The sequence below is a fragment of the Lytechinus variegatus genome, chromosome 15 (assembly GCF_018143015.1).
Source record: "Lytechinus variegatus isolate NC3 chromosome 15, Lvar_3.0, whole genome shotgun sequence".
Lineage (NCBI taxonomy): Eukaryota > Metazoa > Echinodermata > Echinoidea > Temnopleuroida > Toxopneustidae > Lytechinus > Lytechinus variegatus.
The window spans coordinates 28,668,165-28,695,777 of NC_054754.1; the positions used below are offsets into that span (position 1 = coordinate 28,668,165).

Below are 27,613 nucleotides of genomic sequence, written 5' to 3' on the forward strand. Positions count from 1 at the left end.
AATGCATCTAGGAAGAATGAAACTTAGAACAGATAGTTTGTGAAGCAGAATACTGAAACTTAGAAATGATATGGGGTCAATATGAGTTTGGATGTTCACCCTGACAATAAGTGGTTTAATAGAAGCAGAAATAAATTGAAAGTTTGATGAGAATCCGTCAAGAATATCATATTTAGGAATAGTTATAATTCCGTGATGTCAAAAAAAGAGCAACTCCTCCATACATGTACGTAATGGGAAATATATATTTTTTTAATAAAAACTTGAAAGTCATGTGTTTGATGGATGTACCATCAGACCCATCATTTCATACCCCCTCCTTTTAAGAAAAAAAATAATGTTGTTCATGTTCCAATAAAAAATGTGGATTTATAGAATTCATATAACATGATATAGGGGGGAGGGAGAGGCTACAATATGATGTCACTTGGTTTTCATGGATTTTCATCAAACCACTATTTTTCTCTGATTTTCCTGCCTTTGTTAGGACCACCTTAGTGTCAGGTTGAACTTTACCTTTAATAAAGTCCCTGCAAACATCCAATTTGCTCTTGTCAGTGGACTCGTGTGATTATTATATTATTTATAATGTTTTTTCCCTTTCTTTCATGTATTTCAAATATGCTCAACAAAAAGTATGCCATTGCCATGGCAATGATGTTTCCAAGAAATAATAGTTGTTTTGCAGTTCATCTTCATCCAAATTTTAGCTTTTATCAAATTTCATGAGCAATGCACAAAGGGAAAATAAATAATTTCATCCAGAACAAAAAAAAAATCAGTTACTGCAATAATATAGTAGACATGGCAACATTTTCTGACTGACCAAAATCATAGGTCTCCGATTTTCTGACCAAATTCATGAGCATTGATTAATAAATCAAGGCATAATTTTACTAATATTTACAAGATTTTTATTTTTTTTCTTTATTACAAGTACTACAATATGTACCTACTATGGCAACACAAATACGGACACATTCAGTAAACACATCCTAACACATGAATTTACTTACATGTAACTACATGATCAATGTATATTTTAGGAACACCGTTGAAAAAATTGGTAGTTAAGGTAAACCTGTGTTAGTCTACCATCTATTGAATAGTCAAAGCAATGTGTAAATCACATTATGCAAAATGTGATTTCTAAGATGAATTTCTCGGAAGTTGAACGGATTTTTGCAATGCCATGATTTGACTTTTTCCTGTACTATAATGAAAGTTAACAGGGCCGTCACCAGCTTTTTTCTAGGGGGTGCTTTTTATGAAAAAAAAACACAAAAACACAAAAAACAACATATTAACTCAATTTCATGCAGTTATATAGCCCGCCGGCCAGAATGGATATAAAAGTACATACTGGTCAACATGCCTATTGTTCCTCAATGCAGTTTCGGTGTATCCCTACCCCCCCCTCCGTTTTTTTTTTTTTTTTTGGTTCTGAAGGGGGGTGCGTTCGCACCCTCCGCACCCCCCTGGCGACGGCCCTGGTTAAATGTACTGCTTTTCAATTTGCAGTTTAATGACTGATGACTAAAAAAAAGTATTACCATTCTTGCATGCTTATACTCTAGGTGTACACATTTTGGAGAGGCACCTAGGCAACAAAAATGGCATTGTGACATTATCGCAAAACATTTCATGGTCGGAACATTTTGGTTTACTACTGAATGAAATGTTTTAGATGATTGCTCTATGTGACATCAAAACTTTACATATACTTATACTTATACTTATAAATTGTGTAAATTGTGTACAATTTTTTTAATCTTTTTATAGAAGTGCCACATATATGTTACATGTATATCATTTGGCGAATAAAGATGATATATATATATATATGATTGATTGCTGATATTTTATATATATATATATATATATATATATATATATATATATATATATATATATAAATTGTACACAATTTACACAATTTATATACAGACTGTCTCATATTTCTGAAAAAAAAAAACGTATTTCATATTTCAGAAAAAAAAGAAACGTTTTGAAAAAAACAGACACAATCATATTTTCAAAAAATATTTACGAACATGGAAGACATTTGATGTACACATGGACACAAATATTTCACTTTTAAAAATAAATGAAAAACTTTGAAATTTGCAAATAGAAAACAAATGTATGCATTAACATGAGTATCTAGACAAGTTGAAAAAGAAAGCCTGAAAATAATTAATTATTGACATGTCATAGGGGGTGTTGCAAGAAAATATTTGCAATTAATCACAAATATTCTGTTGCAATTTTAAAATCAATAGATCAATCTTAGCAGTAGAAAATCAGTTTACAATCCTTGTTGCAAGCATCAGGGGCCCGATGCAGAAAGAGTTGCAATCAATCGCAAAACTAAAAATCATGCACAACTTGATTTTCTACCAATCAACATCGCGCATTTGGAACTTGCGATTGATTTTTTGACCTACGTTTGAACGCAACTCTTTCTGCAACAGGCCCCAGATCAGCAATCAATCACACATTTGCAATTAATTGCAAGACATACAATTGATTTAGGGACCAAAAATAGACTTTTAATTGATCAAAAGTTTCTTGCAATGCCCCACTAGTGTCATATAATAACATACAATTAAAATTGATAAACGATAGGTAATGATTAAGCTTTGGCCCTCTTTTTTCTTTTGATGCAAGCTAAATGAACTTCTAGAAGTGTATTTTTCTCTCTGAAATCCATAGAACACCCACCAATAAATTATTAGTAATTGGTACCCTCTATTCAAATTGTATTCACCACCTTATTTGTGAGGTATTCTAACCTTTAAAATTAATTTCATCTCCATGTAAAAAATTAAAAATATATAAAATATCACAGACACAGGTGACAAGTGTGACCTTCTAGCTCAGATTTTTTAAAAGTCAAACCAATGTTAACCAATCACGATAGCATAATTATGAAAAAAAAATATTTCTAAGATTCATTTTTTAGGCCTAAAAATGGGAAAGTTCAAAAAATATTTCAAAAATAGTACAAGCATACGAAAAAATTGTTAAATCCCTAATATGCTTAATAACAGAAGATGGTTAAGATAATGAGGTTGATGGTGACAGTATGTGGTAATGATTTTGGTGACAAGGATCAGTGGCGTAAGGGGGCCAAAAATTTTGAGGGGGCTGGATATTCAACGAATCTTTACCAAAAAATCTAATTTTTTGATAGATTTTGACTTAATATTCAGAAAATATCATATTTCACCTTTTATCTTTCATGTTCTTTTGTTTCTTGGTCATTAAAAAGCAGACCCCCCCTCTGTACGCTACTGATGAAGATGATGATAATGATGAAGATGATGATGATAACGATGAAGATGATATCGATGAGGTTGATGGTGATAGGATAGTGATGATGACGATAAAGATGATGACAATGAGGTTGACGATGATGATGATAACGATGTTGTTGATGATGGAGATGAATAAGCAGATGATGATGAACTTTTCAGACTCATCTGGGGAAAATACAAGAGGTTCTACATGTATATCGTTTCCAAATAGTTCTAAACAATTTTCTGTCTCTTCATTTCTTCTGTCAACTTTTCAAAAAGATTTTCATCCATGATGCTGAGACACAGAGAAATACATTAGTATTGCACATGTGCTGTAGTAGACGAATGTACAAATATATTTATTTTCAGAAATTAAATCCCCAAAACAAACAGACCCAAATTTACAGAGGTGGCCTTGAATCAACGGTGAAAAAAAGAAAAATAAGATTTCATACATTTATTACACTTACTTCAGTACAAAATGTGTCCAGTAATGAATTTGTGCTTTCATCACACGGCATATTGTTTACTTGTTACATATGTCAGCCTACTGTTTTGAATTGATGAACCCACTGTTCATTTCAATTAATTTACATAAACAGTTGCTAATTCATGCAGTAACAATTACAAGTGAGGATTAAGCACCATATGACAAAATCTTGCCTTCATTATTAGACTCTTTCTCAATAAACACGCTGAAAATAAGCATCATGAATGAATGAAATTTGCATACATGTAACCCAAGGTTTTGGAACCACCTTTGAGAATTGAGGTCATAAAATGCAACCATTCAGTTCTGTGATCTATTTCTACCAGTGATTTTGTAACTGTGATCAATCACTACAACATGCGATCAAAATATTAAAAAACCTAGTCCTCCTGAGATTAATAACAATTAATAGATATAACGCCATAATTTAGCTCTTCTGCCATCCATTGATACAAGCGATCGCTAGAGAAATGCCATCATTTTGCTCTCCTGCAATCCATTGCCATTAGGGATTAATAGATTAAATGCTATTGCTGCAAGTGATCACAAGATGAAATGCCATCATTTTGTTCTACTGCAATCCATTGCAATCAGTGATAGATAAAATGATACCATTTAGTTCTCTTGTTATCCATTGCTGTAAAAGCGATCGATAGAATGCTATCGTATCATTCCTGCAATCCATTGCGGTACGCAATCAATAGATAGAATGCTATCATATAATTCCTGCAATCCATTGCGGTACGCGATCAATAGATAACATGGTATCATTTCTGCAATCCATTGTTATGAGCGATCAATAGATAGCATGCTATCATTTCTGCAATCCATTGCTATGAGCGATCAATAGATAGCATGCTATCATTTCTGCAATCCATTGCTATGAGCGATCAATAGATAACATGCTATCATTTCTGCAATCCATTGTTATGAGCGATCAATAGATAGCATGCTATCATTTCTGCAATCCATTGCTATGAGCGATCAATAGATAACATGCTATCATTTCTGCAATCCATTGCTATGAGCGATCAATAGATAACATGCTATCATTTCTGCAATCCATTGCCATAAGCGATCAATAGATAGAATGCTATCATATCATTCCTGCAATCCATTGCAGTACGCGATCAATAGATAGCATGCTATCATTTCTGCAATCCATTGCTATGAGCGATCAATAGATAGCATGCTATCATTTCTGCAATCCATTGCCATGAGCGATCAATAGATAGAATGCTATCATTTAGTTCTCTTTCGATCCATCCACTGACATCATTTATTTTCCAGTGATCGATTGCCGCAATAAAAGCACACCACCTGTTTTATTATACTGCGATCAATTGCAACCTGCAATCAATAGATATTTGATTCTCTGACATGTTGTTTATTGAGAAATCGCTCAAAGCCCATTCTGTTCAGGTCAATCTCCACAAACTTTCCTTCAAATATAAGATCGCTTATTGCTTGTCCAACTGCCGGCGACTGCTGAATACCATGACCACTAAATCCTGTAGCAAGAAGGAGGTTTGGAAAGGCAGGGTGGGTTCCGATGATGGCGTTCTGGTCGATCGTGTTGTAGTCGTAGAAACCAGCCCACGCACTCTTTAGCTGAAAGACACAAAAATAAATCATTTTGCTATCATTTTTTTTCATTATCATTGCAGAAATATGGAGCGTTGTGCCCCAGTGAATGAGTCTCCGGACTTTGAAACAGAGGGTCATGGGTTCAAATCCCAGCTATGGCATAGTTTCTTTCAGCAAGAAATTTATCCACATTGTGCTGCACTCGACCCATGTGAGGTAAATGGGTACCTGGTAGTAAATGATTCCTTGAACTACATGTGCACTTTAGGTAATTACTGCTGTCAAGCTAAAGCCAGGGTAATAATATCCAAGTCCTTTGGATGTGCACAGAGATGTTATAATCACAACATGACATGTGCTATACAAGAGTTGTTTATTATTATTATTATCATTAATAAAGTCAAATCTCTAATAGAGATCACCCATTTATAAAGACAACTGGTCCATGAGGTCCGGAGTTCAAATCCTACTGTAGCACCCATGCCCTTTGACAAAGGCATTTTACGTAATTTCCACTCTCCACAAAGGTGTAGTAAATGGGTATCCAGTAGGAAGAAATTCCATGAATGCTCGAGCACATGTCCAGATTAGCAATGCTGAAGTCGGGGTAATAGTATGCAGTGCTTTAATAGAGACAATGAATTAAGCACTTTAAGAACGTTGCACACCATTATCAAAGACTAACTTTCTGTTTCATTGAAATATTGGAACATGTATTACACAAACTGTTGTTTTTATGTATCCATTAGGTCATATTTATAGATGGATTTCTCTGAAATACACGAATTGTATAGTTTGGTCTATTAGAAGTTAAGTTACGATGAATACAGGTAAAAACAATCAAATGAGGTGGCTCCACAAAGCAGATCTTTAACTTCCACTGATAAAATAACACATTCATATACATATAATTATGACTTCCTGCTGGAAAAAAAAAGAAATTTCTCAACAAAATTACATAACACAGTATCGTATGTTGTAGTTTATTGTTCAGAATGATTTTTACACATTTTAGAAACTTAAACTGAAAAATTAATTCATGAATTGAAAAAAAAATAAAAAGAATCAGCAATTATTTTTCTAACAACTTGATCATTCAGGTTGGGAGATATCAGTTTCTAATTCAGTTTCTAAGAAAGGGCAACAACTCGTTCATGACTTGGCTTGTAAGTTACGAACAGCTTTATGAAACATCCATCTAAAGAATAAAGTATGATATATTGGATTTGCTATTAGGAAGAACACTTAGTACACTAAATTTTTCAGGGTTTCTTACCTTTAAATTTTCAAAGGCTGGAACTCTGTTTGCCATTGAAGGCCATACTTTTTCCTCAAAGAAATCATAATCTACATTGAGATTATCGCAGTCTGGTTCCGCCTGGAAATGAAAAAGAAAATAGAAAAGAAAACTCTACTTACAGTCCTTCTGTAGAGCGAACCAAATGGTGAAGTATCTCTAACAAGAGATAAGAAACCCGATGGCATATCATTCTGATTAAAAGTCGGCGGGAAATTATTCAGATTGAAAACCAATGGGAGATTATACAGATTGAAAACCGATGCGAGATTTAAACAGCTTTATGGATTGACAACTAAATGGAGATTTAAACAACTCAAACATGAAATGGATACATGTATTTCATGGATTAAAAACCAGTGGGAAATAATGAATTCAAATTTTCAGCATTGGCAGTCAAGTTCAGAGTACAATACAATTACAGGCATTAAACATACCAATTCATTCAATTAATTTCAATATTTTGTAAGTGCCATCAGGCCACAAATAGCTCAAATACATGCACATACATTTCAAATTTTTTGCACAAGACATTTGCACATGTCCTTTTGTAAACAGAAAAAAGCATACAAAATTGTTTAAAAAAATGAATTTGTGGATATACATCATATCTAGGAAACAGATTGAACAAACAAGCATTTTAGATGTTGGCTTTCCATAGTTGTGGTTGATCGGATCAATTACAACTCCTTGTCAGACAAGGACCAGGGGATCGTTTCATCAACATTTTTGTCTGACAAGTTGTCGGATCTGACATCTTTCCTTGATTCTGATTGGCTGAGAGGCACTGTTACTATAGTAACTGTCGGATAAAATGGGACTTGTCGGATAAAACGTCTGACAAGTCCTTTCATGAAACTCTCCCCTGGTCCCAATATCATAAAGCTTTATGGGGCTGATTTCTATGATTGATTGCATTGAGCATTGTTTACAATAAATTGTAAAAATCAGCTCCATGATCAATTGCTAAGCTTTATCGCTACCGTACTTGGCCCCGAAGAGCACCTTAGAAAATGTCCTACCTTCTACTTCTGATGGACAAGATCCCATGAGGTAGTTCCTTGCCAGTCCTTCCCTCTGGGTATAGACACCATTAACATTTACAATCACCTTGAACTAGGTCCTACCTACCTCTTCTGGTGGACAAGATCCCATGAGGTAGTTCCCTCCAAGGCCTTCCCTCTGGGTATAGACACCATTAACATTTACAATCACCTTGGTCTAAGTCCTACCTATCTCTTCTGGTGTGCAAGATCCCATGAGGTAGTTCCCTCCCAGCCCTTACCTCTGGGTATAGACACCATTAACATTTACAATCACCTTGGACTAGGTCCTACCTACCTCTTCTGGTGGGCAAGATCCCATGAGGTAGTTCCCTCCAAGGCCTTCCCTCCGGGTATAGACCCCATCAACGTTGACGATCATGGGACAATCGAGACCAGGACCATCCGGGCAGTGGGCCACATAGACATATCTCTTCCTGGGTTCCACAGGCAAGGGAACATCCATCAATTCTTCAGCAGTTCCTTGACCGATGCCCAATGTGGACGTGACCTCGCCAGACCAGGAGCCGGCACAGATCACTGCAAAGGCGCACTGGACATCGATTACTTCTGGGCTGTTAGGCATTCTAACCTGAGAATTACAAAAATGGCATAGATGTCAAGTTTAAACACCAGGGCCCCATTGCAGTTACTATTAAGATAACTTTACCATCCAATGGTAACTACCATGGTAACATGGCTCAACAGCCATTCAAAATCAATGATTCCATAGAAGATACCACAGAATGGCAAAGTTACTATAATAGTGCTGCTGCACATTGGGAAGCAACTTTTAGTGATTTATTGACAAGAATCCCAAGATCTTTCTCTTCGACTGTTTCTTTTAGTGCAGAGCCATTCAGTGAATACACTTGGTTAGGGTTTTTGGATCCAAAATGCATCACACCACACTTGTCTATATTGAATCTCATCAGCCATTTTGCTGCCCATCTATCAAGGTGATTGATCGACTGTTGCATACCTTGTAGGTCATCGTCGGTTTGTACAGCGTGTATAAGCTTGGTATCATCTGCAAATTTGCTGATTTTAGAGTCATTGTTGATTCCAATATCCATATCATTTACATACATCAAAAAACAGAACAACTGAGCAGGTAACTTCCCTCCAATCAGATTCTGCTCCCTGTGTACTAACTCTTTGTTTACGATCATTGAGCCAACATTTGATCCATTGTAGTAGCTTGCCACCGATCCCGTGTGCTTCAATTTTCCTGATTAGTCTTTTGTGTGGTACAGTGTCAAACGCTTTTGCTAGATCGAGGTAGACAACGTCAACTGGCGTACCCTCGTCGACTCTCTTTGTGATGATTTCGAGATACTCCAGCAGGTTTGTTGTTGTTGACCTTCCTTTGGTGAAGCCATGTTGAGTGTCATAGATAAGCTTGTGTTTGTCAATGTGTTCAGTTATCTTGTCTCTGATTATGCTTTCCATAACTTTCCCAGCTGTTGAAGTTAGGCTGATCGGTCTATAGTTGTTAGGCTTAGACCTTGATCCTTTTTTGAAGATTGGGATAACATGGGCAAGTTTCCAATCTGTTGGTACTATTCCTTCCTCTAAGGATTTGTTGAATATGTAGGCTAGGGGTACACATAATTGGTTTGCCAGAGTTGTAAGAATGACTGGAGGTATCTCATCTGGTCCAGCAGCTTTAGTTGGATCAAGAGCTTCCAGTTTCTTTCTGACACATTCATCCGTTATCAAGAAGTCTTTCAGAAACATGTCACTGGGTCCTTGGAATATTGTTTCAGGAATGGGTGCTTCCTCTTTCTCGTCTGCAAACACCGTTATAAAATAGTTGTTGAGGGCATTAGCTGTATCAACTCCTGGGTTAATTGTTTCACCAGCTTCATTCTTAAGAGGCCCGACGGAATCCTTAACCTTCTGTTTTGTTCTCACATATGCATAGAAGCTTTTGGTATCTTCCTTTATATTCTCAGCTAGTCTTTTCTCAAAGTTTTTCTTTGCCACTTCTACTTCATGCTTTGCCTCTTTCTGGCACTGCTTATAGTGCTCAAATCTTTGGGTTGACTTCTGGGCTTTATATCGTTTCCATGCTCTGTGTTTGCGGCGAATCGATTTCTGTGCTCTCCTTGTGAGCCACAGTGTCTTCTTCTTTTTGTGTTGTTTTGTAGGTACATAGTCATATATTAGCCGATGTAGCACAGCTTTAGTTTCATTCCATGCCTGTTCAGCTGATTTGTTGTTTAGTTTGTTATTCCAATCAATCTCCTCTAATTCACATTTAATTGCATCAAAGTTGGCAGATTTAAAGTCTCGTTTAGGTACAATGTTATTCTGATTTACAAAGTAGTTTGTATCCCATCGTAGCATATTATGGTCACTATTTCCCAGGTGTGCTATGATTTCAACTTCATCGATTGCACAAGGGTTTGATGTAATCACAAGGTCCAGGAGTGATTCTTGTCTCGTCGGTGCTGACACATGTTGAGTCCACAGGTTGTCCATAATAACGTCCAAAAATGCTTCTGACTTGCCTGAGCCTGCTTGCATCGTTTCCCAATTAATATCACGATAATTGAAGTCACCCATAATCAAGATGTCTTTCTGTTCTTTGTTTAGCAGATATAGGGCTTTGTTCAGGTTGTCATTCTGTTCATTTGTATTGTTGGGGCTTCTGTACACAATACCAATTAACAAATCTAGTTCTGTGCCTTGGCTAGTGATATCACACCATAGTGCTTCGTCGTAGATATCTAGCTCAGAATCTGTTCTTGGTTGTACTTCTATTCCTTCCTTGGTGTACAATAGAACACCTCCATGTGGTCTGTTTTGCCTATCTAGTCGGGTGGCTTGATAACCAGGAATTTGTATCTCAGCATCTGATATCTTATCGTTTAGCCATGTCTCTACAATGCTTATTACATCTGGTTCTTCTTGGTATACAGTACTCTGCAGTTCGTCTCTTTTGTTGACGATGCTTTGGGCATTTGTGAATATGCATTTCAACTTCTTTCTAGTGACATTTCCTTTAATGTTTGGTTTACTGTTACTTGTTTTATTTTGAGGGTTGTGATCCATGTCACTATACAAGTTCTTGTGCTTTTCTGGTTGGTTGTCTTTGATTGCTTCTTGTTTCCTTGAAAACTTAGATAAATCATAATCTAGTGGATCCTCTTCATGGTGACTTACCTCTGAAGTTCTTGGATCATTTAAAAAGTTTGTTTTGTTGTGTTTTAAAGGTGCGCTATATACAGTGGTGCTTTGTGTTGAAGTGTTTACTTCAATTCCTTTATTGGAGGGGGGTCTATTTCCATGATTTTCCCCCTCACTATCCTCAGATTCCTCTCTCCCATTTCCTTCCGACGCTTTAGTTCTAGTCTTAATTTGGTTTCTTTGCATCGCTGTTTGTAAGTCAGGTCTGGCTTCAGGTATACATTTTTTGACACCTCATCGTGTTGTAGAAGTTTTGCATTAGAGAGAGCCGTTTTCTTTGCTTTTAAGTTTTTCATCTGTACCTTTACCAGAACTCCTTTCTCTGTGGCAATGGTTTCGGCTTTCTCGATATCACTAGAGTTTACTTGGAGTTTGCCTTGGAATAGGTCTTTGGTGGCTTTCAATACAGCTTTCTGCGTACTTGTAGCGGTGACATCAGCCATGTTGGTAACTACAATATTTTTCTGTCTTTTATCTTGTTCCATTACTTCCTTTATGGCGCTATAGAGGTTTGGGTTATCCTCACTCACCACTGTTGGCCCGAGTTCACTGACACTTTTCAACTTTTCTTTGACTTGATTGAACTCTCTTTCTAGCAAATCTTGCCGCCTTCTTAAATCAATCATCTCGTCAAACATTACTTGAGCATACTTCTTACAGATCGAACAATGCCATGGTATGTCTCGAGTGCCCTGCATGCCAAATTTGCTGATGATCTCAAAAAGTTCATCTGATAGACCACTACATTGTCGATGATAATAAGTTTTACAGACATCGCAAACCACCGATAGAGGATGGCTTGGTTCTTTATCAATACCAGAGTCATCAGGGTCAGGTAGGATGCACTTGTCACACTTTCCACACATTGGTAGATCTAGATTTATACTTTGTTCAACACTTCTTTCTGGTACCTGCAGAATATCTTTAGCTTTATTTGACTTGGGTATTAATCCATGTTGCGAACTAAGTGTAAACTTCAGTGGTGCTTGCTGTTTGTATTCAGGTTTGGAAGCTTCTTTTGATGCAAGCTTTGATTAGTGATGTCGCAATACTCGCGCTGGTCAAAATTTGTATCTGCCACCGTACCAACAAAACTTTTAAAATCAATGTTTATTGAATCTAAACGAGTACATTAACATATTGTAAAAAACACATATAGCATGAATAAATCCCCACCTTTCACATAAATAGCATTACTTTAGGGTTGGATGAAATTTTATCAAGGATTTGAGGGCTTTTCTGACATCGTTCTGAGCAGTCAAGGACTTTCACCTATCCGCCATTTGTATTTCATGCTGTTACATCTTTGAACGTAGAGGGCAGCGACACACGGCTGTGTTGCTCCTACATATTTGGTATTTGTTTTGGTCACTAAATTGAGCTTGCGCTTATATGTTTTTGATACATGGAGGGATCATGTTTTGTGGCCAGTAAGTATTTGTATTTTGTTAAGATTGTGGAGTGATTTCTGTTGCTGTTCTGTGCATTTTGAGGAAAAATAGGTTATCTGTGATTTTCTATTTAAAAAGCCACTTCTGTTTTTAAAGGCTGTTCCCGCAAATCCTGTCCGTCTTCCGCAATCGCGGAAAATCACTGTCCCTACATAATAGTGGGTATTATCGACTATGAGAGAAAGGTTATTGATAATCGCTCAGAGGCAAAAACAAGCGATTATAGACAGGGCTAGCGATATAGAGGTTTATCAATAACAGCACTTCCACTGAGCCATGGTGGAGAGGTGGTAATGAAAGATAATGTGGCCGGAAACATGGCAAAATTGAAGAGCATAGAATATTGATATAATGTGGAAAGTTAAGTTTTGGCTGGATTTCAACCCTTCATTTGTTAACTGGGGAGTACTATTTTATCTTTTGAAGGAATATAAGAATGATTAGTCTTAACTTATTAAAATGAGTAGGGCAAACGCTCAGTTACAACTAAAAGTATCTTAAATGGAGATTACTTTCATCCACAGACTTATGGCGCAATTTCAAAACCATCTTGAACCTACCTGGCACATCTTAATGAGAACAACCTTTCATAACAAATTCCTTTCATTTTTTTCTAATGAGTGCGCCAAATGGAATATCAAATAAATCTATCTCTAAAAGAAGCAAATCTAGCCAAAACTCAACTTTCCACAATGAAATAATTCATGAATAAAACTTCAGTAAACTTTAGTATGCTCAGAATACAGCTGCCAAGGTTTTAACCTGGTACGTCAAAATATAGAGACATTTCACTGATTCTCCAAAAGTTACATTGGTTGCCAATCCGGAAGCGTAAAGTATTTAAAATACTTCTTCTCACTTGGAAAGTGTTTAATAGTTTGGCACCAAAATATCTACACGACCTTGTCATGCGTTATACACCAGCTCGTAGCCTAAGATCATCACACCAGCAACTTCTTAAAACTCCAAGACACGTCTAGCATATGGTGCATAAGCTTTCTCTGCCTCAGCACCTTCTCTCTGGAATAATTTGCCATTGAATTTAAGAATTATACCATCACTGGAGACCTTCAAATCTAAACTGAAGTCTTATCTTTTTTAACAGTATTAGTTATTGGCACTTTGACACTCATCCAAACGTTCTAATTCTTTCTTTTCTTGAGTGCCTCAGAATATATTTCTAGATAGATGGCACTATATAAATGCTTATTGTTATTATCATCATTATTATTATGAACCAAGATTTGATCTTCGGTTTTAATCATACATTGCCACTCACTCCTACACTTGAAATAAAACACCATGCTTCTAATGTTGGCAAATATTTACCTTGACTGCCTTAATCCTCTTTCCTTGGCCAACATAGTACCCTGGAACACTCATTTGTTTGTCAAGTTTGCTGCATTCAAAGCCAACCACTTCCCCAAGGCAGTACTGTGCTCCAAGGGATTCTGCTTTCTGCTTGAAGGACCTTGTGAGAAGGTACGGGTCAAACCAACCTTCATTCTCTAAACCTAAATGCAAACAAGAGGATTAATAATATAAGGTCGGAAGATAATAAGGAATGCACAAGGAGTGCTAAACTTCCTTGGTACACTGCACTTAAGGATACAGGTTCTACACAACATTCAGACTCCAAACCTACATCTTAAAAAAAATGATGTGAAAAAGGAATGAATTAAGGAGTGTAGACCATCCTTAGAACATTCAATTGTGTTTTGAATTGAATTTGGACTCATGGCACAAAGTGTTGAGGGGGGGGGGGGGCTAGGAGCCCCACCCCACTCATTTTTTTTCTACTTTCAACAATGTTAATTCATTCCTTTAAATCATTAAACTTACCATATGTACCGATTTCTACTTCATCGGTGTTCAACCATGGAAACCGTTCTTTCAGTCTCATCGATGACATAAGTTCGACCTTTGCACCAAGTTCACTGTAATAAAAAACAAAGTGTAATTCTTACTTTTTGTGAAGTCCATTATTGAGCTTACCTCAAGGGAAAGGGATAGGCCTATCTTCGAGCTTATATAAAGTTGATTGAGATGGTTTATTAGAAAAATGTGGCAACAAACTGTGAATAGCAAAATTTTGATAATCACAAAATTAAATAATATATGACTGGAATGAAAACAAATGAAATAATACGTAGGTCCCAGTATTACAGATAACTTCCATTTGTGATACTAATTCCAAAATAAATTAGAAAAGATCTCCTAAAACAACCTTCAAGCATTTTAGGTACATGTATGATTGAATATTGAGTGTCAAATGATGGTGGAAGAACGTCATCAGTGGTTCAAGAACCGGCAAAATAAGCTATGAGCTTTTTTTACTCAGAGTTGATAATTATTCCAAGGCACACTTATTGAAGGTGGTTTTCAGTTTTCAGCCCTTTACAGTGGAACCATTTCCCTCCCTCCCTCCCTCTTTCTTTCAGACTAAGCAGAATATCTTTTAATTTAGAAAAATGTACATAAAATTCGGCTTCCGCCATCCCCTCCCCCTGTTTGTAGCAACATTTAATTACAACCATTTGACTTCCTCAAACACACCTTACTATGGGGAAAGCTCTAAAGTCAAAAGCGTGGCTTTAGAAAGCACCGACTTAATATTTGACTTAGATTTAATGAGTATAAATCAAGGGACTTAAATCTATAGATTGGACATAAAATGTAAGAGGGGTAATAGCTAAGTCAGTATAGCAGAGGTTTTGGATTCCGATGACACGGGTTTGATTCCCACTTGGTGTGCTAGTGCCCTTTGGTAAAGCATTTATCCTTATTACCAGGTCCCTGAGAGAGGAACTTAGCTTTCAATCCCTTGGTTGCTTGCTTGCTTACAAGTATTTGTGCTTTCTTAGCAATCAGATATGTGTTATAAAAAAAAATCACCCCAAATTAGAAACTCACGTCTGCAGCTTGAAGTTCTGTTCCAAGATATGAGCATTGGCCTGAGAGGAAAGCGTGAGGTACCCTTGATGGTTAAACTGAATATCCGGAGGATCTCGGTCATCGACACAAAGATTTTGCTGAAATTCATAATGACAAAAAATAATGAAATTATAAAAGCTGCAAGACATGATGATCTCAATTACGAAAAATATAATTTCAATGAGTATTTCATTTTCTTTATTTTCCTTTTTCTCATTTAACAATTGTTTCACATTAAAAAAACCCCACAATAATATATCATATGAATTTACAGACAAATGAAATAAAGTAATAAGGTACAGTCAAAGAAAATGATGGGACTGAAATACACACAAGCTTGTAAAACTGCAGGCCCCATTAAAGTATGTTGTAAGTAATAATTGGTGGAAGAATACATTAGTTTGGTCCTATCAAATCACCAATATGATCCCTGGGTGATTACTGAAAATATGTATATACCGTTGAGGCCAAAAGTTTACATACATGTACACCCATGATACTCAAAGAAAAGTTGACACTTGCTAAATATCTTATAAAATATTTTTGCTATCATGACAAATTTGGTATCAAACAAATGAGTATGTCATGCCCCTTCATCACATTGCTTTGTCATCAGGAGCTGAAAAATATTTAGGTGTCATTTATTAATAAAAAAATCTTCATATATTTACATTGTAGGTGTCATTTTCCCCCAAGACTCTTCATATTTTACACAAATTAAGCATAAAAACTTGACAAAAACACTTCATATTTACATGTAGTTAGTTACTTCTCAACACAAACATTTCAGATTATACTTTTTTGTTCAGTGGTGACATATCATAATAGAAAATAAAATATAATAATAAATCATAGATTTGACATTTATATATTTTTGTGAAACGATGTTTGAAAACATAATTACAAACAATAGAATACATTTGGCTCGAGTATCAATATTTTCAAAGATTCCGCCTGAAATATACTTTAATCCCAACTTTATCCCAATCGTGTGAAAGAACTTAATATGCTCTTTCATTTAATGTACCACATTCGTCATGGTAGTATTCATATTTCTGACGATATAGTAAATTTTACAATGTTTGGCAAGCGAACAAATTTAACTGAATTCCATCTAGGTGTATGTAAACTTTTGGCCTAGACTGTATATCACCTATCATAATATTGCAGACTAATGAGGTCTTACTTTTACAGGGCTGGCATTCATTTCACAGAATTCATTTAGCATTTTATTTGACTAATATTACTTCTATTCAATTCACTTCCCAAATGTAAGTAAAGTACAAATACAAATATAAATACAAAAAACCATTGTGATTTCACAAAGCCTTAAGCCAAATAATGCGCTATGCTTTGCATCCATCTGTGTGTAGCATTATTGACTGCGTAATGTCCATTTGTAAATTGCACACGAGCCAGACTTAAGCCAGGGAGGTGGCTGGCTTACATTGAAGCAAAATACTTCACCAGAAAAATACAATTGAATACCAAAGATGGTTAAGCATTTTCAATAAGTAAAATTCTTATAAAATTCTGGCTCAAGTACTGCTGAGGTGCACAGAGAGGAATTAGAAAGAAGGTTATTTTTGCATAAAGTATGCTCCCAAAGCTATGACTAATGATTATGTAACTCATCCATCCAAGATGTGCAGCTCAGGGAATGCATTATAGATTTCACTGAGAGGATGATATATTAGTCCAGAAGTATAGAAAGAAATGAGGGGAACATAAAGATTGAGAACATGTGGGGGCAGGGGTAGGGAGCACTTGACTGACTCCCCAAAATTTTCATGACCTAGGGGAAATAATGATGGTGATACATACTGTGTGAGTAAAAAAAAAATTGACACCTCACAAATCCCCAAATTAAAGAAGATTGTCATGTACACATAATTATTATATGGCCTGAAAGAGTATGTTCTCCAAAATAATTTGATACCATATTTGTGTGGAATGTGTTAAGGCTTGGATGATCAGGAGGTAATCTTTGCAGTGATGTAAATTTTGTTTTGCGCCAAAGTAAGGCATGACTGCAATGAATCCAGATGACAAAATCCTACAAGGGTTGCATTAAAATCCATTTCAAAACACTTTTTTCAGTGATATACATTATAATTGTTTACACTTTTAAGGATCAATGCTCAAGTTAATTTCATTGAAAATGGATTTACAAATATGTTTACTAACTCATGTAGGATTATGACATCACTGGCTTCCGGGGTTCATTCATTGCAGGCATGCCTTACTTTGGCACAAATCAAATTTTACATCACTTCAAAGAATACCTACTGATTATCCAAGTGTGAAGACACCCACATAAATATGGTATTAAATTATTTGGGAGAAGATTCTCTTTCCAGCCATACATAATGATTTAATTTATGACATACTTTTTTCTACTAATTGGGGATTTGTGAGGTGTGTTAATTTTTTTTTACTCCCATGGTATATATCATTTTCACAACATTAATAATAATACCAACATGCTTACATGTATATACATGTAGCGCATATCACTGCCAAAAGCGTATTACCCTGGCTTTAGCCCCGCAGCCTTTTACAGCGCGGTGGCATTTCAAGGAATAAATTCCTGCCAGGTACTCATTTACTTCACCTGGGTCGAGCGCAGCACAATGTGGATAAATTTCTTGCCGAAGGAAATTACGCCATGGCTGGGATTCGAACCCACGACCCTGTTTCAAAGTCCGAAGACTAATCCACTGGGCCACGTTGCTCCACATATATTAAGTCAAAATCTATCACAAAGTTAGATTATTATGGTCAAGATTTTTGATCAGTCGCAACTTTTCACATTTCCCCATGCTGCGTTCTGCCCCTAAAATATTTCAGCTCACCATGCCACTGACATGCACACAACACTTTGTAACAAAAATATATTGCAAGAAGTTGTGATGAAATCTGAGGTTACCTACTACTTGTAATTTTATACCTTGATATTCCGAAGGAAGTGTGCACTGTATAGAGACATGTAGACATTTTCTGGAACTGAAAATTGTTGTCTGATCCCACCAACAGCAAGCGAACTAGAAGCTCTGGTATACTGGAAATACAAAACAATAGATGCATTTTCAATTTCATAAGAAAAATATTCATTGATTATCATAAAACAATCAAACGTATCCAATTATTCTTTCATTTCATATAAACTTGTTTTTAAAATACAGTGCAAAGTAAATTATAAATTTATTATATCATTTTATATTTCAATACCATCTGCAAAGGAAGTGTACTCAAACTATCTTTTTGATGGGGGTGTGCCTAGCGAAACTCTGAAATAGGGGTCCAAGGAGCTGACTAAAAGGGTAAAATACAGGGTCTTCGGAACTAAATATATACAGAGCGGTGTGAAAAACAGGGTCTATGGAAGGGGATCGCGGTACTGCAAATACATTGCACCATAGTGCTGTGCATGAACTCGCCATGCATACAGAAATTGATCCACAATGTACTGCACTCAACCCAGGTGAGGTAAATGGGTACTAGTAGGAAGTAATTCCTTAAAAAGCTGTGTGCGCTATGAACGCCTAGCTTAGCCGGGTAATATAGGAGCGCCTTGAGCACCTAACAGGGTGGATATGTGCTTAATATAAATACCCTATATTATTATTATTATTATTACAGTGGCTACTAGTTATTATGTAGGGAGTTGCGAAACCGTACATGCGTCTCTCGCATGCGGTGCTCATGCTAGACAATTTTGGTAGGGCTGGGGAACTGAGATGTCTCAAAACGGGAGTCTTACGAGCGGGGCTGTGCGGCTTCTGAACTGAAGTTTTGTCATTCGGAGTATCTAGAGAACTGAAAATTAGGTCTGAAAAAGGGGGTCATTAAAGCAGCACGTCCCCGTACCGCATGTGAGTGCCCCCGGGTTTTCCTCCATAGATGTCTAGACTGTTTAATTAAAGTGCTTTTTCACTAAGTCTGTCAGCAAATAATCCTCCAGTTTCCATGAAAGCTGCTCCCATCCAACTTTTAAAGAAATTGATCAATCAGGAATGAAAGCAACCTTTTTCAACCTTGCATGAATTTATTACTTCCAAAAGGGCTTAAACAAACCCTATACATTGTGTGTCACAGTGCAACAAAGAAATCACTCAGCCAAATCCACTGGTGAATTAACCCTAGTCATCCAAGGCAAAGGTAGATGTATTTGATGCCCTATCAGTTGGCCTTGGACATGTTTTGTTATTATTTGTGTAGTCATATATTATATATAAAAGAGACCATGCCCTAGAAATTTTACTTCTGTGGGATCAATGGAATTCCCGCTCTGCCTTATTTGCCAAAGTTTGGATTAAATGGAATTCACACCTGTTGACTCCTATCAATGAGTTAAGTCAAGCATATATGTGATCACAGAGGGACATGTAGGCCAGAATTCTCAAAGGGTGGCTAAAGCCCATGCTACATGTAACTATGGACCCACTACAACTTCAGTAAAAAATCTAAAATGTAAAGATGCAATAATCCCTTAACCTTCTATATAATTGCTTTGATTTATTGCTTAAGCATTATATACATGAATGTGAGAGATGCTGAAATCAAATTTTCTTATCTCAATCACTTTCAGGTAAAAAAAAATCAGAATATTACAGGTGTTGCCATGTTGAAGTCGGTCAAACCTTTCATATTGTCTAATCAAGCAACAGATAATGAATCAGAATACAATTGAATTCACATAATGACAACTGAATGTACTATATTATGTTTTATTCATTACTAGTGTAGAGTGGCCAAATGTTCAAAGATACACCTCACAAAATCAGTCGTAAAACAAGCAAACTCAAATCATATCAAACAGCCAGAAGCACCAAATAAGAAGAACCTAAAATATAATTGAAGCTGAACTAAACCCAAAATAAAGATGTCGACTAAATGAAGTCAAGTGATGCTCTGATTTATTGGTCTGTAATCTAGACCTCACAAGGCATTGCCTTTACAAATTATATATTCAAATATATTCAAAAATAATGTCACATGATAAATTCAACCAATAGAGAAACAGAGAATGGAAGAACCCAGAAAAGTGGAAGAACCAAGGTTGAAAGGTGAACCAATGAGGATGAGATAGGATGATATGAATGAAGAAGAATGCTATGAATGTAAATGAGAAAAGGACAATAGAAACATGTGGAGATGCATGGAGTTGGAATGGCAATGGAATGATGTGATGTAGAAACTAAGGAATGAGAGAAACAGGTGTGTGACAGTGGTATAGAAATGGGAGGTAAAGAAAAGTATGGAAAGCAAAGTGTGAAATAAATAATAAGATTAAATAAGGCAAAATTCAACCCTTACACTAGCACACTTCAATCAATTTCATTTACTCTCAGTGAAGTAAATGACAAGTTTGTATAACCTGGGTCCCGTAACACAAAGGTAATAGCAATGATCTTAGAACATTTTGCTACGATTGATTCCATTGACTGCAATGGAAAATCAATCGTTAAAAATTAAGCATACGATTAATTGCTAACCTTTGTCTTACGGGACTCAGGTCCTGTTGCATAAAAGTGATAAAACTTAGAAATCTAATAACTTCAATGAAATCCTTCATTCTAATTTGCTGTTATTGAGAGCATTTTTACCATTGGTACTGTGTTACCATTTGATGGCAAAGTTTTTACTTATATGCAATTGTCCATGGCCTGGTCAATCACCGAGATATTACAAAGAAGTATGGTTGTGGATCGTATTATCGAACACTTTTCATGAAGTCAATCATATCAAGCACATTATTCCCATAAAATTTGCCTAATTTTCACCATAATTTAAGCTCTACAAAATATAAATATGTAAAACTTGCCAAAATTTTTTTTCCGATATTAGCTTCCAATCGGACCCCACTTCAAATGTGAAATATTTTCGTAAATTGGAAAACGTATGTATTACCTAATGCGAGTTTCTATGGCAAAAGATGAGAAAACATCAAGAATCACTTATAAATGCGCTATTTAGACCATATTTTATTATTTTGAGAATATAAAGACTTTGAAAATGTGTTTTTTACCAATTTTCATCGTCTTTCTATTCAAGTTCCCTTTGGAAGGATGTTGCAAAGTTTTGAGCGTACAAAATTATTTTCTTTGACACGTATGATGCGCACGTTTGGTAATACAAGGCCGGTCGGTAATACAATCTCCCACTATACATTCACAATGTGAGTCCATATTTAGTCATGAGAGTTAAACAAGAAAACAAAAATCAGCATACTTACACTCATGTCCCTCTCTATGACACAAACGCTTACTCCTGCCTGAGCCTGCCGCCTCAGGAAATAGGCCACACTGGAGCCCATGACCCCGCCCCCAATCACAACAATGTCTGCGTGCCTTGGGGGTCTAGCTACCTTAAGGCTATCGCCGTAGTCAGTCCATTTCAAAGGGTTCCTGGATTTGGCATCTTTGGTTGCTCTGTCTACGAAGCTTGCTCGACGAAAAGGCTGTTGAAAAAGCACTGGTAGTCTTCGGAGTCCAGACGCCATGGTGACAGTGCCTAAGAGTGATGCCGATGCCAACGAATATTACATACGTAACTAACTTTATATCTTAACAGACAACTAAATATTTATCAGAATGTGAAGATCAAGTTATCGTTGTTTGGTCATGTTCAAGACAAACTAGTATCAGTTTCAATTCAGTCAATGGCAATCCAAGTTTTCATATGATCCACACTCTCCGACCGATTCTATCTTCTGTTAGGAATAAAATAGTAAAAGTAAAACCTGTATCAAAACAAGAGATTCAAGGAATTAGTCTTTTGACATTATTTATTTTACATTCAAAGGTTAACATTACTATTTACATCTCAAAATACTTTCTACTTTATTTTGACACTGAGTTTGGTTATTTTTTGTTACTTCACTCGCAGCTTTTTATGAATATTTAGTCCAGATATTCAGTACTTTTATTCAGTAACAGCTATGTTTACATTCTGGATACTTTCAACTTTCGACCTGCTACTTTTGCCTCGATTATATGGCTGAAGGTCTATCGTGAGACAGAATCCTTACATCGAGTCACAAACTGGACCCTCAAAAATAAGACAAGTTCTGTCTCATTTGTTCTCCTTCTGTCAAAATTGAAAACAAAATGGCCGATCGATACTGAGAACAAACGCGACAGGGGTAAAACCTTTTCCTTTTTTAGAGGGTCCAGTTTGTGCATCGATTTCAGGATTCTGTGTCTCACGATAGACCTTCATCAATATAATCGAGGTAAGTGAATAATTTATTTTTTCCCCTTTTATTTGGAGAGCTATTGCGACCCCACTCTACCCCATTTTGGAAAGCATTACACGGACGAGTCCTGGGCTCCCTGGGTTAGGGTGCCAGGCGCGCTTGCGCAGAGGTGATGGTCGGACAGCGCTCTGCAGCCGCTTTTCACCAAAATTGCAGCTCATTGTATTTGTAGCAGGTCAATGCAGCCAGAACGGTGTAACCGTAACGAAAAATATGCGAAGCATTGGAGCAGATTTCTTTCTTCTTTTTCTCGATAAGAATAGCCAGGAGGCTTCTAGAGAGTAAAAATCATTTACTAACATAGGCTTACTCTCAATGAAGCCAGGTCTTCCTTCTCATTCACCTACTTGTACACGAAGGACCCCAAAACCAGAAACTTTCGCCCCCGAAATTTCTATTTTCCTTCTAAAAGATCTAGCCCTAAATCATGTATATGGGATGAAACTTCATTTCCGACATTTCTCCGCTCTCGTTATTTTTAAACAAGAGTTCATCAAAAAAATGAGAAAAATATTGTAAAGAGAAGGAAGAGACTTGCCCAATATTTACGCCACCATCTTTTTGTTTCCCATTGTTCTTCGCCAACGTTACAGATGCGTGCGTCGCATAACGTTTGCGAAGAACAATAGTTAAAGTTTACTTGAACCGCTAACGTATGACATACATCCGGTAGCGATGCTGTTTTGAAGAACAATTTTATTTATAGATAAAATTTATTATTTCACAAATAATAAAATATAATTCATGATTATAAATAGAAGTATTATGGCAATTATTTATAATTACATAAAAAAATTTAATATTTATAGATAAAATTTATTATTTCACAAATAATAAAATATAATTCATGATTATAAATAGAAGTATTATGGCAATTATTTATAATTACATAAAAAAATTTAATATTTGTGAAATATTTTTTATCTATAAATTGTTCAAGACGGCATTGCGTCTGGGCGTTGTGGCGTGCGCCTGTAATCCAAGCTATGTGGGGAATACAAATTGATGCAGCGGTTCGAGGTTCGAGCCCTGGTCACGTCTTTCGGATGGTGACGTTAAAGGGGAAGTTCACCCTGAAGAACTTTGTTGTAAAAATAGCAGAAAAAATAGTAAAAAATATTGGTGAAGGTTTGAGGAAAATCCGATAAAGAGTAAGAAAGTTATTAGAGTTCAAAATTTGGGATTTGTGACGTCATAAACGAGCAGCTGCCCCATGTATTATGTAATATAAAATGTATGAATTTCAAATTTTGTATGGTTCCTGATGACTTAATTTTGTTTTCTTTTCATGATCGGGTGTGAAATGATTTGTGTATTGATACAAAAGTTACAGTGAAAACCATTTTCAATTTTCTGAGAAAATGACATTTCATTGATTTTTTACCATTTGCTATGTAGAAATGCTGCTCGCATATGACGTCACAAATCAAATAATTGAAATTCTAATAACTTTTTAATTATTTGATGAATTTTTCTCAAACCTTCGGCAAATATTTTTTTTATTTTTTCTGCTATTTTTACAATAAAATTTTTGTCAGGGTGAACTTCCCCTTTAAAGGTCGGTCCCAGACGTAAATAATCATATCTGATTGATACACGTCTGACAAAACTCAAATACACATACACACACATGCGTATTGGAAGTACGTAATACATAAGCAGTTCAAGGGTCAACGCCATTGTATTTGCGTTGTTTACATGTGGATCGAGGGGTCTACGCGACATCAGTCTGGTACTCTGGTATTAAGAAACCTTTATTTTTCAACTTTTTATTTGCCTGTTTTTTTAAACCTTCCTATGCATAAGGTGTAGTAAGGTGTAGAGATAAATAAAATCACATTTTTGTTTAAAGAAATACACAATATAACTCCATGTAATATAAATCAAATCACTTTCAAAGCATCCTCCAGGTCAACAACTAGAATAACCAGACAGTCTCATGACTTAAACTTCAATATAATCAGAGTAAATAAAGATTGCTACAAATATTCTCTCTACCCTCGTACTATTGTAGAGTGGAATTCACTTTCTCCCACTACTAAAAATGCACCTGATCTAGTAACCCAGGGAACTCCCGCCCGCTATGCGGGCGGGAGCCCAGGATCGTACGTGCAATTTGGCATACTCACCTGACAAGCGTGAAGTATGGTCAAAATAATTCTCTGAATAGTTAAAACAGAAATCAAGCACTTACCACGATTATATGGATGATGGTCTAACGAGTGGCAGTTTTTTCTGACATCTGGGCACAGACTGGAACCCCCAAAAACGAAAAGTTCTCTCCTTCTACCCCCGTCTCGATCGGCCATTTTGTTACAATTCATAACAAAAATGGCCGATCGAGACGGGGGTAGGAGAGAACTTTTCGTTTTGGGGGGTTCCAGTCTGTGCCCAGATGTCAGAAAAACTGCCACTCGTTAGACCATCATCCATATAATCGTGGTAAGTGCTTGATTTCTGTTTAACTATTCATTCGAAGAATTATTTTGACCATACCTCACGCTTGTCAGGTGAGTATGCCAAATTGCACGTACGATCCTGGGCTCCCTGGGTTACTGATCTAGCTGCATTTAAGAAACAGCAAAGCAAAAAAATGCTAACTAAAAGAAGTATATAGCAGCAGTGATTGCATGAATGGCCTGCACGTCTATAGCCTCTTTGAGGCGTTCAAGTGCAGTATTCACAAGACAAGATAAATCGTCTCTGTGACTGTGACTGTACGGTACCGTACTGACTGTATTTTTTTCTCGACTCGATTGTATAGTCGTATATAGACCAAAAGCTTCGGTCTCTGTTATGTTGGTTGTTCAGCTGAACTCCGTTGGCTTCATTCACCAAATACGAGGAGAAATAAAAAAATAAAATGTTGAAAAACTCCTCGAAACAGACGGCTGCCAGCTGTCTACTCTAAGTCACTCATTCAATGAACAAGGTTATGATATAATGCTCTAAGTCGTATACCGGGTACTCTCTCGACTAGACAGCTGGCAGCCGTCTGTTTCGAGGAGTTTTTTAACATTTTTTTAATTTTATTTCTCCTCGTATTTGGTGAATGAAGCCAACGGAGTTCAGCTGACAACCAACAGAGACCGAAGCTTTTGGTCTATCTCTCGACCTGCAATTGATAATTGATTCCTGGGTGATCTTGTAAGAAACATATCGTATGGTCAGTTCCCCCATGTCTGCGCGGTCTCCCAAGTCTGCGCACCCGCGTCTGCGCGATTTTAGTTACAGAAGATACGCAACGAGCACGAACTTTACACATGCACTACATTGACAGGTTTTCATAAAAAAAAATCCGACTCAAAATGGTGGAAAAATAATGAATTCAGGGCATTTCATGTGACAGCCTCAAAATACAGCTTTTGTCATCAAAATCCTCGAATCGTGTGCAAAGTGAATGAGTGCGCAGACATGGGGTACCATTTTTTTTTCAATCTGAAAATGACTGCCCGAGATTTTTTCCAAGAAAATTATATATTTCTTTCAAATTTTATGAGATATTTTGCACACTAACTCATTATGATGTAAGGAACATTATCAACTGAAAGATTTTGTGAAATAAGAAGAAATTCATGCTAAATCTTAACCTCAAATTGTTAGGTGCGCAGACTTGGGGCCCACCATCATACTAGAAGTTTAACTTTAGAACGAATAAAAATGACAGAAACGATGAACTTTACCTCATAAATATGCTTTGAACAGCCACATTTCCTTCCAAATTCGCCTTGCTTCTCGTTCTAGTTTTACAACTCCGGTGTCAGGCTCCAGCCAGGTCCGGTGCAGGTACTATAACCCAAAGTGACTACTATACTGATAGTGATAATGATGTAAACAATGGCGCCGATCCTATCAAGTAGTTTCGCTCTCCAAACATTTTTATCGTAATGAGATACCACGTTCAATCATAAATCTTTACTTTTCTTGATAAGAATTATCAAAACATTTTTATAATAGTAAAAAGATCGATTGAATTATATATTTTTGAAAAGAGGAGATTACAGACATTATTCCAATTCCAATAAGCTTAATGAGGGATTTTGCTTTTTGAAAAAATGACCGACATGACAGACTATATCAGAGACGTGCCCCCTAACACGCCCTACCATAAAGCAGCGTGCATGGCCAAGGTCGGTCTAAGCCTCGATGAGCATAAGGCGGATCCAAAACAGGTGGGCTAGAGCCCCCCCCCCCCCCCCCTCCTCGTGGACGGAGCAATAACAAAATTGGGGAAAGGAAGAAAAATGAAGGGGGAAGAAAGGAGGAAAAATAAGAGGAGGAACACAAGTAAATATTAAAAATAAGGTCATGGGAAGACTTAGATAATCTTACTGTATCAAATTTTTGCTCGCATCGCCTGTTCGATGAGATCTTGCTCAATAGGCTGATATCGAGCTTGAAATATCAAGTCTTGAAGTGAACATACAAAACATATTTCAGCTAGCTCGGACACTACTTTCATTATTTTATTTTATTTTACAAATTTATTTTTTTCAAGTGCTCTGTAAAATGTCCGTTTTATGATGTGAATATATTAACATTTTCAGTTCATGCTCTGCGCTCGCATAAGTTTGTTTTGCCAAGTAGACGTACCTATTGTCTTTGTGTCTTATTCCATAGGATTCGCTTGCGCCAAAATGGCATAAAATATGATGGTCGGACTTCTTGCTAATCAGCTGATTAGCCAAAAGTCTAATCATCAAATTTCCCATTTCTGCCATTTTGGCGCCAGCCTCTTTTTGAACCCCCGACAAAAACGTCCCGTGTTTGTTCTATCATGAACAAAATTTATTTTTTTAATGCCATTTCAAAGACAAGATCTTAGAGCATCTATTAACATCAAAATATAGACATAATAATTTGAAACAATTTTTTTATAGACTTTTCAAAACTGTCCCGTTTTTATTGTACGCACTATACAGTTTCCCTGAAAAGGGACATTTTATGCAATTTTTGTAATAATGATACGTACATGTCTCGCTAAACAAACAATGCGAGCGTGAAGCGCGAATATGTAAAATATGTATGTAAAATAAGAAAGTTATGACGTTTT

At 36.4% G+C, this 27,613-nt stretch overlaps 1 protein-coding gene across 2 annotated transcripts; it reads right to left on the reverse strand.

The window, feature by feature from the left end:
• Window positions 1-3,392: 3,392 nt before the first annotated feature.
• Window positions 3,393-26,363, reverse strand: LOC121428481 (FAD-dependent oxidoreductase domain-containing protein 1-like). Of its 2 annotated transcripts, none has more exons than XM_041625109.1 (9): window positions 26,244-26,363; window positions 21,538-22,014; window positions 18,250-18,360; window positions 15,279-15,397; window positions 14,208-14,302; window positions 13,695-13,879; window positions 8,018-8,311; window positions 6,656-6,757; window positions 3,393-5,403 (listed from the first exon to the last, which is right to left on the reverse strand). In XM_041625109.1, the coding sequence occupies exons 2-9, from the start codon at window positions 21,802-21,804 to the stop codon at window positions 5,149-5,151; spliced, it is 1,428 nt and encodes a 475-aa protein (XP_041481043.1). In that variant the 5' UTR covers window positions 21,805-22,014; window positions 26,244-26,363; the 3' UTR covers window positions 3,393-5,148. The 2 variants fall into 2 exon arrangements, with proteins under 2 accessions (XP_041481043.1, XP_041481042.1); XM_041625108.1 differs by having other exon boundaries at window positions 21,538-22,044.
• Window positions 26,364-27,613: the final 1,250 nt, after the last annotated feature.

What these genes read in the sequence shown, in the direction of transcription:
- LOC121428481 (XM_041625109.1), bottom strand. Translation starts at nt 21,804, where the DNA reads ATGGCGTCTGGACTCCGAAGACTACCAGTGCTTTTTCAACAGCCTTTT. An exon ending in CAGAACTTCAAGCTGCAGAC is followed by an intron (nt 14,303 to 15,278) that starts GTGAGTTTCTAA and finishes TTTTTATTACAG; the next exon opens with TGAACTTGGTGCAAAGGTCG. An exon ending in GATCTTGCCCACCAGAAGAG is followed by an intron (nt 6,758 to 8,017) that starts GTAGGTAGGACC and finishes TTTCATTTCCAG; the next exon opens with GCGGAACCAGACTGCGATAA.